This window comes from Acanthopagrus latus, chromosome 6 (genome assembly GCF_904848185.1).
Source record: "Acanthopagrus latus isolate v.2019 chromosome 6, fAcaLat1.1, whole genome shotgun sequence".
NCBI classification, from domain to species: Eukaryota; Metazoa; Chordata; class Actinopteri; order Spariformes; family Sparidae; genus Acanthopagrus; species Acanthopagrus latus.
The window spans coordinates 30,189,556-30,202,810 of record NC_051044.1 but is presented as its reverse complement, the minus strand read 5'-3'; the positions used below and the strand labels follow the sequence as shown (position 1 = coordinate 30,202,810).

The 13,255-nt window shown below is 38.9% G+C and overlaps 1 protein-coding gene across 1 annotated transcript in view; it reads right to left on the bottom strand.

Moving 5' to 3' along the window:
- Positions 1-291: 291 nt before the first annotated feature.
- fbln2 (fibulin 2) overlaps positions 292-13,255 on the bottom strand; it is a 69,718-nt gene continuing 56,754 nt past the window's right edge. Inside the window, exons 11-17 of the mRNA XM_037099679.1 lie at positions 10,421-10,564; positions 7,976-8,104; positions 7,073-7,198; positions 5,047-5,163; positions 4,459-4,587; positions 2,416-2,539; positions 292-1,224 (exon numbers count right to left, since the gene is read on the bottom strand). Of these exons, the coding sequence (XP_036955574.1) occupies positions 864-1,224; positions 2,416-2,539; positions 4,459-4,587; positions 5,047-5,163; positions 7,073-7,198; positions 7,976-8,104; positions 10,421-10,564 (1,130 nt within the window). The 3' untranslated portion in view covers positions 292-863. The remainder of the gene's footprint in view (positions 1,225-2,415; positions 2,540-4,458; positions 4,588-5,046; positions 5,164-7,072; positions 7,199-7,975; positions 8,105-10,420; positions 10,565-13,255) is intronic.

The window sequence follows — 13,255 nt, the reverse complement described above, 5'->3', positions numbered from 1 at the left end:
GACAGTTTGATCATCTATTTATTGGTTTATATATGTCACATGGCAGCTGAAACTGTACAGGCTGGGTGAGGCCAGTCTGGAGTTACAGCAGCGGACTGAATCATTCCTGACCACACAGCAAAGCCAAAAGCAAATGCTTATTGTGGTGTAAGGATTAAAAATTGTACTGTTTTTCCAGGTTTTTTTAATTGACTAACTGACTCAAATTATGGAAAATACATCAACAATTAGGGTATCTGAAGAAGATGTTTAGCACACGCATAAAAAAACACAAACACTGTTATTATTTTAAAAATAATGTATGTATTTATTTTTTGCTAGAAACACTTTGGCCCCAATTTGGACAGTCCTGATTTAACTGATGTAGCATTTAGTTGTGTTTCTGACTTGTCAGATAGACTTTACATTTTATCAGTGTTGGTCCTCCACAGCAACAAGTGCGCTTAAATTCTAGTGCTGCAAAGGTTTATTAGTTTTCTTCAGACTGTCATGACTAATTAAAAATGAACAGTTAGGGAGGTAATTCTTGAGGGGAGTGTAGCAGAACGCAAACCACACACCCAGACATGCATAGTGACCAGTGCAGCACCTTGCCACTGTATGCGCATACCAACAGCTCGAGCAGACAAGCTAACACTAATTTATGCTGGAGTCAAGAGTGAAACTGAAAAAAACTTTGGTAAATACAAATGCGGATAACCTGCCAAAAAACAAAAAGCAAACAGTAAGGTCTTTGGCAACAGTTTACACGATTCTTGAATAATGCTTGATTGTGTAGGAGCATTCCAAAAAGAGTCTGCACATATAAAGTTTGGCACCATATGAAATTTCCAGTCCATCTCTCTGTCTTTTTCTCTCTGGTATTACATGTTGCTAGATGTGACAAAGACATGAATCCTGGCGAGGAATGAGGTGAACATCCCCTGCCTCAGCAGCTTCATCTCCAAATCTATCAGAAAGTCTTTGGGCTCACGGACCTGTCTCTGGACGTAGAGAGCGCCTGTGAAACTGTTAAGCTTCCTGGTGCTGAAGTAGCCCTCCTCATTGCCCTTGATGATATTGATGGAGATGTGATCGCCAGAATAGGCTGGCGATGGTCCAATTCGGAAGATCTGGGCAGGAATAATGATGTTGGTCTGGAAGCTGAGCTGGTAGTGTGTGATGCGAGCAGGGGAGTTTTGACACTCTAAGGAGTTGCTGGGACAGCTGGTCCGCTCACAGCGTCTGAAGAGAACAAGAAGTAGAGAGAGAGAGTCAGAAGACGATAGATGTGCAAGACAGATTTGGTGGATAGGTACTTGAGGTGTATAGGCTGACAATGTTTGTGAGTGTATTTTATTGGTAAATAATTTTATGATTAGGGAAAGCGAGTACACAATTATCTTATCCGTATCTGTAATCTGTATAGGAGTGTGTTGAACTAAGAGATGTTGTTAGATTAAGCCTTGAATTGATTTAGGTGTATAGGTTTTCTATCAACTAGACTTAATAAACTTCAGTCAACGGACCAATGAGGATTTTCTGTTGACATGAGTATGATATCGACCCATTTTACTAGTACTTATGAGACTATATTTTATTTTGTGTTTTTCTTTACTGACTGAATAAAGTTTGGTTAAAAAAAAAAATAACCTGAAAGAGAATCTGTGGAAAAAAAGAGAAAACCCCATTCAAACCCAAAATCCGAGCTCCACTGACCACAGCCAACAGCTGAAGGCTAGTACCAGTAGTATTAAGATTAAGATGAAGGATGAACCAATGAGGTGTGTGTCTGTATGTGTCTATACAATAAGTAACTATCTTCATATTGAGACCAGTGAGATTCAGCAGTCGGGTTTGTCATTCTCTGTATCTAAATATCGTTAATGCACTCAACATAAAGAGTTTAGTGGTTTATCTGCATAATGTAAACATCATGTAAGACTGGCCACTTAAATATGCTCTAAAACAGTTGCTACGGTATGGGAAAACCAGTGCTGGTTAAGCTAACTGTAGCTAGTAAAGCTATTCTATGTTGAAAGTATCTTGAATTGAAGCTATTCCTCAGTCTGTATTGTCATGCTCCACGACTGCTTTGCCATCACTCATGAGGATTTACAGGCCAGAGTAAAACCTAATGTAGTGCATTGTGAAATTTGAACAGCTCATGCCAAAACAAGTGATTCTTGGAACTATCTCCAATGAAACACAGGGTGGCACTAAAGCCAGGCCCTCCTACTTTTCATTAGAGAAACTAAAGTAAAACCTATTGAGGCATAACCTCACAAATGCTCAGGATGCAACAAAATAACCAGAACACTTTGGACTGGTCATGCTTAGCCATAAAACTCGGAAAATTAATGCTTTACATCAAAAAACAACAAAAGACAGAATTGCAACAAAACGTTTAAAAAAGAAAAGAAAAACATGACTCACGTGTCCGACACTTTGTTATAGTTGTGAGGGCAGTCAAGGGAGATACATCTGAAACCTCCCTGGAGGTTATAGCACATCTGTCCATATGAACAGTTGTGGGTGGCAGTTTTACATTCATCAATATCTGAAAAACAAAATAAATTAAAGAGATGAACCTCTTGACTGCTAAGAGTTAGATAAGAACACGCACTCTAATGTCTTCAACTTAGTTTAGCTTAGATTAGTACAAAAATAATTTCCTGCTCTTTTCTATTTTGGCATCCTGTTTTAGGCCGGCATAGCAAGAAATTCATCATCATCAACCAGCAGTTAGTTTAGATGAGTACTTTTGTCATGTCATGTGCCAGCCAGGTTTATCTTTTGTTAATGCATACAAAAAAAAAAAAAGAAAAATGTCTTACACCATTTTCAGGACAGGGGGTTGTCATTATGAAACTATCTACATTTAGTAAAGCAACAATACATCTAAAATGTCTTGCTTTAATAAGGAATTGTAATAAAATGTAGTTATCTCTGCTTATATTAGGATCAACATCATAATTGTTGGCCTCCACAGGAAAGCTGTCAGTCGTGACATCTCACCCACTTGATCACACTGATAGCATCCATTAAGTCTCTGCACCCAACCAATATATCATTACAGTACATCATGTATCTCCCTATAAAATCACAAAAAGTTGTTTTTACAAATGTGCATGTGCATAAATCACATTTCTAAACACTGGATAGAGCCAGGCTAGACTGCTATTTAGAGATGATTGGAGTATGTTCCTGTGTTTGTGCATGACAGTCTCACATTTCGACATTGTCCAGCAGTGAGGTTATGCACTTGGGGTTTAAAGGGATAGTTCTGGTTTTTTGAAGTGAACTTCTCCAAACTGAGGCTGCACTGATCGGTGATTACGGTAGGGAACAGATCGACTATAGATATGTACTTTATATGACCCCACTTCAAAAAACACAAACTATCCCTTTAAGCATGTGCACAAAATAAGTGGGGAGCTGTGGGAATGTTATAAAGTGAGCAATCAGAGCGGCTGTGAGGTATTTCTGCTGCGTGTAATGAAGTGGGACAGATGGCTGAAAAAAAACTAAAATTGAAAAGAAGGACTATGATAAGGAAAGTGTGAAGACCCATGACTTTCAAAGGTGGGAGAGACCTCCAAGGAGTTGAAAGGGCTGAGGATGGATGGAGAGGTTGCTGTATTTCAGCTTGACTTGTGCGTACTTTAAGTGTCGCTATGTCTCACTGAATTTTCCATGAATTTGGGGGGCAGAGTTTCTGAATGAGCACTGATGGGATAGGTGTGTATTTTCTGCTGCACATTGAAATATCAACAGTCTTTCTCCAGAATCAGTGACTATACCTATAAGTTAAATGAAAGTTTGAAACATGAGAAGAACTCAGGGGCAGAGTGAAGGGAATGGGACATGACCTGGAACTCTCCATGACACCTCAGCAATCTGAGACTGTATCAAACTTTCTCAAGATGGATGAGTTATGTACGATTTGTATTTCTGAATTTCAACCAGAAATTGAGATAAACTTCATATTTCTACTTTTTTAAAGTGACAACCGCAGATTTTAAAAAACTTGTGGTTCTGTTTCTCTCATTAGGTCTCTTTATTCTTTTAAGATGGCTTTAATCAAATGCTTCATTATTTTCACACATAAAAGAGACATTAAATGGGCTGAACACAGTTAGAGTCACTCTGGCAGGCACAAAGTGGAGATACTTCCTGCGTTTTCAACAACGTTCCTTTTCATAAAGTTTCTACTAAAAGAAGCAAAGTCACTGATATCAGGGATGAATGCAGCAAATAATTCAACTGCAGTTAAAAGTTAGCTTGTGCTTAATTTTCAAGACACTTAAAAGATCTCTTTTGTCTACATGCACCTTCCATTTTTGGAAAAATCAAATCTGCTTAAAGACAGTTTTTCACCAACACTTTTAAATGCAGAAACACAAATTCAAAATGTGATGAGACATTGATCCAGAGATGACATACTACAACATAATGTGTTTTTCATTAAAGGCTAACCTCTACAGGTACGTCCGTTGGCAGACATAACATATCCATGAGGAGGACAGGAACACTGATAGCTGCCGGCAACATTAAGGCACTTGAAGGTACAAAGGTTCCCGATGCTCTGGGAGCATTCATCGATGTCTGTTCAAATAGACAAACACATTTCATTGGTCAGATTGGAGTCCAGTGTAGGGCTCAAAGACAGGTTTAAGCACTTAAAACAATACCTCAGTAATAAACACATCGTTAAATTAACAACTCTCTGACAATGTCAATCTAAGCTCAACATTTGTGTCTTTGTAAAGAGATGATGGCTGAGTTGAACTGGCTGACTAGATTTCACAGGTGAACTTGAACAATGAATGTCCCTCTGACTGCCTTGATAGTTACTTCTTTATACTAACACGTGGTAATCACTTACGTATATAAACATGACTACATAAGAAAGATATTGCACTGTATTGCATGTATAATATAATATTCATTTGAAGTAGCTTGTGTGTTTAACTGGCTAAACTCCAGTCCAGTATTCACTCTCCTTTGGGATCTGATTTGGTCTCCACCAACCAGTCTCTACCTAGTGATCTTAGTAGAAGATACCTTCACAGGTGTGTCCGTCCTCTTTCAGGAAGTAGCCTTGGCGACAGTAGCACTGATATGAGCCGTAGATGTCAGCACACTCTTGGCTACAGGGGTTTTTGTCACATTCATTTATATCTAAACACAGAAAAGAAAATATATGGTTAGAATCCTTCCTGTTTTTCATATTCTCAAAGAAGAATACTGGCCAAACTGAGCAATTTCTTATTGTCCAAACTCTGTCTTTATTGTCCAAATGTCTTTGAAATTGAAGTAGTAAATCCTAAAGTTAGTTAACAGGAGGAATTGGTACTTTTGTTGGGGACCATTTACTAATAAAGGATTAATACATACTTTGCAATGGTGAGTGTTTGGGGAATTGAAGGGTACAAGTGATTTAGGAAAGTGTTTCAAATGTGGAGTTACAGATTCATTAATCCTATTTTTTTTTAGCAGAGCTCATACATTTTGTGTTGATATCGGTTTGATATAGAACATGGGGTTAATAATGACACGTGTAACAAAACAATATGGATGGCTATTGACAGAGTTATTGCTCATAGTTGATTGAATAGACTGTCTTACTAACAGTGACTTGAATTGATTGTTTATAAATGATTCAAGGATTTTAAATGGGAAGGACAGTATTGAAATATGGCGGTAGTAACTTTGGTCACCTTTTTATCCACCCTAGTGCAAATGTAGGACAAGAGGTGATCTTTAGGAATTGTACAAGTTAAAATAGTTCAATTAAAAGTGTGCGTGTTATATGCTCTGAGCAAATTTGACATGCTCCAAACTGTCCTCACCAGCTGCTTTCTTAGAATCAATAGTAAGAAAAGCATCAGTAACAGCACTGTTACAAATATGACAGAGGGCAAAGTGAGTGACTTGGCTAATGACAGAGTTATTATTCATAAGAGGCAGCCATCTACCATTGCTTGTGCGTGAATTTGAATCCATCAATTTGTATATTTCAGGATATGCTACAGGCAACAGTATTGTTTTCTTTATCAGTTCAGTTAAAGAAAATGACACCCAAGCACTGCAAATCCACATACCCTCCCACACTACTACACCAGATATAAAGAAAGGTGTTATTATTCGGACATTAAAAACACAACAGCTATCAGAAAGAACAAATGAATTCAATTTGAAATCCCATGGAGAGAGTATTGTGGGACTTTCAGACAGAACGTGAATATGTAGCCACTGCACTCTGAACCCATTACTGTATTTCCAATGGCTTGAGCTCTGCCATAGTGGTTTTTGACTGTGCCGAGCAAAGTAACGCACACTGAACTTAGAGCCACATTGCTGAAGGTGCAGTGATGCTTTCTAATGCTGTTTACTATAAATCTGCTCTCCAAGAACGATACGCTTCAAGAGTCTGGCGTTAATTTATCTAAAAAATGCTCATCAAAATCTAATCATGTTGCCCAGACACAAGTTTATATAAAAAAAAGTGATACATGCACAGCTTCAACTTTGGATCATCAACACAAACCTTTACAACTTCATTCACTCTCCTGAATAATGACTGTGACAAGCTAAATGTAATGCAAATCAGGCTCCTGGTCAGCTTTGCTCTTTAAAGCACTGCCACATCTTCAACACACTGCTGACCTGTGGTACCTGAACCTGGAAACCATTATGTAATGGTTGATGCCTCTGCATCTGAGAGATGGGGGCTAAATTAAATCCCCAAAGAAAGCAGGTTTCAAGTCTCATGATCACCTTTCTATCAATGTATAACTCTAGGGACTTTGCAAGGCTGCATTTAGCTTCTGATGTCAGCACTTTCCCAAGAGGCTCTCCTCTACCTCACCTGTTTAAGTTCTTCAAGGAAAATAAGTAGATCTTGAAAAAGGTTGCATTTAATACTCAATATGTATGAGACATGTTTTTTTCCTTTTTTTCTCACACATATTGAAAATGTATTTAATTATATATATATATGCATTTACTGTGTATATCTATCAATTTTTTCTTTTCTTATTTCTTTTTAAATATATGTAACAGACATACATATAACAATCTGGCTTACCTTCACAGTTCTTGCCATCAAATGCTAGGGAGAAGCCGGCTGTGCATGAACAGCGGTAGGAGCCTGGGGTGTTTTCACAGGTCTGGGCACATAGCCTGCCAGGATACCGCCAGCATTCATTTACATCTGTCAGTTTGAGAGAAGGAGCCATGAGAGAGCACACAGATACCTCCAGTCCACTCAGGACTGATCCAGACACATATACATATATATACATCCTGAACACACTACTCTCACTGAAGTTAGTGGGAGGACTGATGGTTTGCGCCACAATGTCTGATTCTGTCTGAACGGATAAACAGTGTTTTCTTTCTTGGCCCACACATAACCTTGTCTTACATTAGTTTCACCTGCCCAGTTATTGCTAGAAGAAATGTCATCAGAAGATGTTAATTCAATTTGTATGATGTAAATTCACTTAATTACATGTTTTCTAGCAAAAAGCAAATCGCTTTATAAGCATTTTTTTTTTTTTTTTTATTTCTTCTCAATTTAAAATAATTCCCTCCTGATCACCATAAAAAGTGAAATACAGCCAGACTACAGCATCAAACCTTGGGGTCATTAGCTTCATCACTAACATCCAATCAGTGTCAACAGGGAGATAAAGAATAGATTATGCATCCCCTGTTACATCCATTATGTAATCCATACAGCTGAGTGTTTCTACCTGTCTTCTGATATTTCAATGTTAACCCCATCTGATTTGCAATAATCATCACGAAAAGGCTGACAGGGAGTGTCCCTCTGTCCTTTGTATTCAAACCTGACATAGCATTAGCACACTGAGCGAGTGAGATTAGGTTCAGCCTCCAGAGCAGCCCTGGTTCCAGAGACTGTTTGGACAACTAAACCTCCAATCTGTTTGTCATCATCTCACAGACCTGACACAGTGATACGCACCAGTGCAGACTTTGCGGAGGGCATCATACTGGTAGCCTGTCTGACAGTCACAGCGGTAGCTGCCAGGGAGGTTGTGACAGATCTGGCCGGCTCCACAGCGGTGCGTCCCCATCTGACACTCATCAATGTCTAGACAGGCAGAGAGAAAGATAAATCAGCTCAGCATTGACCCAGTCTGCATCTGACTGCCTCCAGCTTAAACACAGCAATTCCTACTCACACTGCCAGATGCACCACAAACACAATCTCAAATCTGGAGGACTGTACTAAACAAATTGTGCTACATTAAAATTACCTCTGAAATGATTTGTCACTTCATTCATTAGAAGGAAATTAAAAGGCCATGCTGCTAGTGTAGCACCCATAAAGTCCATTTTGTCACTGTTCTGGAGCATTTGATATTTTTCATGACTTTCATCGGCAGATGGAGTTGAACCATCTGTCATAATTTACATTTTTCTCAGAACTTTAAGGGCTTAATCTGCTGCTGATGATCATCTGAATAATAATTATTTGTGTAGAATGGCTACACAAACTTTGTTGTTGTCCTGTTTGCTAACATGATTAATAAATGCTAATGTTGCTATTAATTAAACTTTGCAATTAACTGATTTACAAAGTATTTAGTGAACAATTGAAAAGGTTTATGATCATCACTTTAAAATGACTATCCACATGATGTTTATAGAGGAACTAAACAGTACTGATCAACCATTTACAAAGTTTAATCAACATCAGTTGCAATTTAATGATGAACAGTAGCTAAATGAAGGGTTTATAAAGCCATTTTTGAAAGGTTTTCAAAGGTTTGTTGACAGTGAAATAAGTATTAATCAAAGTTTAACTGCAGTGGCTGTAAGTGATATATTTCATTGAGCTCAGTGTTAAATAGCTCTTCATTCCAGCAGTAATCACTGCTATGGAGAGGTTGTTCAAGTGCAGCAGCACTTTATGCCCAGTTTTTCCACCATTTAACGAGCAAAATGGCCTTGGAAACACCTTAAACACACTAGCGCTTTAGACTATGTGCTATAGTCTGTCTAAATAGGGCCCACAGTGTGTAAAGGGGTGCTGCAGCAAAGCACCATTTGAGAAAAAAATTATGTTTTTTTGAAAATGAAAGTATGGAAACCTATTCTACTGGGACCCCCAAATAAAAGCATGAACCTGGAAATCAGCATAATATGACCTCTTTAAGTGTTGTTCGGTGATTTGGAAACCAAAACCACATTGTTTTTCTGTGTTAACGTTTACTTCTTAAAATAACTTTTCATCCATTTATTTATTTTTACTGTCTTGTGTCTTAATTCCTGTGATTGGCTGTTTACTCATTCAGACCAAACCGACAACTGACTACAAAACTGTCCCCCTCCTGTTGGCCTTTGCCCAGCACTCCCCCAATCACAAGTCATTTTAAAAAGCTCAGTTATGCACACTATATTGCCAGACGTATTCGCTCACCTGCCTTGACTCGCATATGAACTTAAGTGACATCCCATTCCTAATCCATAGGGTTTAATATGACCACCCTATGCAGCTTCAACTCTTCTGGGAAGGCTTTCCACAAGGTTTAGGAGTGTGTTTATGGGAATTTTCCAGAAGCGCATTTGTGAGGTCACACATTGATGTTGGACGTTAGGCCTGGCTCTCAGTCTCCGCTCTAATTCATCCCAAAGGTGTTCTATCAGGTTGAGGTCAGGACTCTGTGCAGGCCAGTCAAGTTTATCCACACCAAACTCTCTCCTCCATGTCTTTATGGACCTTGCTTTGTGCACTGGTGCACAGTCATGTTGGAACAGGAAGGGGCCCGCTCCAAACTGTTCCCACAAAGTTGGGAGCATGGAATTGTCCCGCATCTCTTAGTGTGCTGAAGCATTCACAGTTCCTTTCACTGGAAGTAAGGGGCCAAGCCCAGCTCCTGAAAAACAACCCCACATCATAATCCCCCCTCCACCAAACTTTACAGTTGGGACAATGCAGTCAGACAAGTATCGTTCTTCTGGCAACTGCCACCCAGACTCGTCCATCAGATTGGCAGATGGAGAAGCGCTATTCATTACTCAGGAGAATGCATCTCCACTGCTCTAGAGTCCAGTGGCGGCAACTGGACTTGTTGCACAGCTGGCATCCTATCAGAATACTGCGCTGAAATCTTTCACCAATGTTTGTAGAAACAGTCTGCATGCCTAGATGCTTGCTTTTATACACCTGTGGCCCTGGAAGTGATTGGAACACCTGATTTCAATCATTTGGATGGGTGAGTGAATACTTTTGGCAATATAGTGTATTTCATTTCAGTATGATTTGGTCTCGTTATAACTGATCTTAACTAGCTGACTTTTCCCTATTATTGCATTTTGAGCACTGACTGTCTTAGTCAAAACAAACTGTATGTTTGTCATAGATTTCAGTCTCCTGTTGTTGTGTTAAAGAGGTAGATCTCACCAACACACTTGGCTCCATCAGGGCTGGAGTGGTAGCCATGGCTACACATTACGATTTTCTTCTGGCATGTGTAGGAGCCCACTGTGTTGATACAGTTGAAGCCTGAGCTGCACGGCTCATTCGGGCCGCTGCATTCATTTACGTCTGAGGAAGTGCGCACACACACACGCACGCACGCATGCACACACACACACAAACACACACACAGACAGGAACAATTTAGCCTCAACACAGCTGAGACAATGACAATTCCACAGGAGAATGATTGTGAGGAGGTTTAACCCTGATCGATTGATCTATCTACTGTATGACTCCTTCTTCCCAGTCATTTTAACACAACAATTATGGAGTCGCAACTGTACTTGTTTGCAGTATTAATGTCTTCCTGACATGCAGTGGATCAAATAGATGGGGAGCAGATGTTGGTGAAGCAGGTAGTGAACGGTACATTTACTACAATAGATTTAATGAGGCAGTAAGCTCCTTGAAGCAACCACAAGTCACAATAGTGCCACAAAGTGCTTGAATAGCCACAGCCTACTAAGTCACAGATTTTGAGCAATCAAATTAAAAATTTTAATACAAATAATTATACATTTGGAAAAAACTAAAGGAATTGTGGGTTAATTGGACTATTACTTTGACAGTCTTATCATCGTGAGGTTACCAAGCAACCAATAGAGAGACTACTGATTGTCGTTTTCACCTTATTTTTTATTTTTTTTAACTGATCACATTTATACAGAATGCATGACCAACGATTGTGAGTTTTTAGTCTTAACCCAACCAAACTGTGACTGTACAACGAAGCCTGTTCCGTTGTGGGAGTTGCTGGCAATGAACCTATACAGTAATTTTGACAATTTTCACCCCTTTGGACACTTATCCCTATCTAAAAAAAACCCTGCAGCATGGTAAAAAGTGAAGTTATGGTCACTTTGTGCTAAACATAACATAAATCATCAGATAACTCACTAGCTCTTGTGACTTTGGTAGTAATTCTTTAACATTGTGCTCCACCTTCCTCAGATCAAGTGTAAAATGACTGAAGGGATGAAGACAGGTGTTCCTGCAAAGCAGTTTAATAGCTGATCAGAAAAATGCAAATAAAATATTCACCCCACGTTAGACGCACAAATGTCACTGTCTGAAGCGCCTGTCCATCTGTCTCTGGTGACTGGTAGTCCACCTTCCTCACTCACTTTCATGCAGACCTGCTCACCATACCATTTTTTGTAGTGTCTTGGTAAGAATAGACATGCAACAACACAGCACTGGGTGTCAGCAAATGGCCTCAGTTTGCGAAGATTATCTTCTCCTCTAAAGCTGTTCATGAATGTTGGACATCAGAGATGTTAACGTCAGTGACAACAGGCTTTTGCAAGGTCTGAATGCATCATAAGGAGCCCATGGTGGTAAAAACAGAGTTAAAAAGAGAGTCAAGTATTGGACTTGCAGTCTGGATGACTAAAACATGATAATGCTAATGAAGCTGCAACTATTTACTAAAACATGGGTCATACAAATCTGTGCCACTTCAAAGCTGTAAATAACTGTATAAAGAGATTAAGGTAAAATGAGGGAATAAACCAAAGAAATTAGTGAAAATATGCAAAAATGTTTAATAGTGCTAATGCTAGATTACCATAAACCCTGAGAAGGCCTTAATGCACCCTGTGGGCCATTACTATTACTACACAATAACTTTGTGGCAATTTGATTAATCACAATGTTTTGCCAGAACTACACTGTGGGCTAGTCCTGCCATGTAGAACTAAAAGAAACTGCAGAAAAAGACGACAAATGTCTATTGGTTTGTAATTTGTGCCTCCTTTCCCTCCTTATCCATTACACAGTTATTTAAGCTCAAGAAGATACAGAAAGCTTAAACAACAGCAGCTATGGCTCTTAGAGGTGCTGTCGTGTTTCACAGAGCTGTCACACTGTTGGGGAGAAATTCTAACCTGATCAGCTGTGTGTACATGGGGTGTCATAAAGTAAGACCCAAAACATCCTGGCATATTTGAGCATTGAACATTAACCCTTAGTATGAGGAAGTCACATGGACAGGGCAGTGTCTGAACAAGAGATGCCAGGAACAAATTTTCCTCAGATCATGTGTATAATGACTGAAAGGATAATTTCATATTTTTCTGCAACTAGTGCATTGCCCGTTGGAAGTATGTTTTCTGATAGAAAAGTGTGAGGTTAAGTAGCTTTTCCATGGATAGCTAAATGAGGCCGTGTTTGAAGGTGGGACGTCAGGTATGTTGTGAAATTGAATATTATGGCCATTTTTGACCTTTTGACCATTTGGCTATTATATTTCACCTTAAAAACTATTTACCGTGCCTTGTTTGGTGTCATCATTTTCAGCACAACCTCACATGTGTGACTGTACAGTTATTTTTTTCATTTTGACATACTTTTTCAACACTATGGATAAAATCTGAGGAGGAAAAAATTAGATATTTTACTGTGAAAACCACAAATATGTTTAATGAAACATTTTTACTACTTAGATGCTAATATAAATTGTTGTTTGATAAATTTGTGCATAAGTTTAAGTGAAATTTACAAAGTTATATATAACTATTTACATTTAAATGCAAGCAATGCCTCAGGCTTTGGGCTCCCTCAGTTCTTTCCTGCCTGCTCCACATTCAGCAGTCTCCTCATTGTTTTGACTCATTAAACAAAAAAAAATGACTCTACTACACACTAAACCAAACACTACATAACACACTAACTATACACTCCAAACACACTAAATGTCACAAATCTCTCAACTCTCAACACTTGCTATGACTACTGCTGTCTCTATCACCATCACTG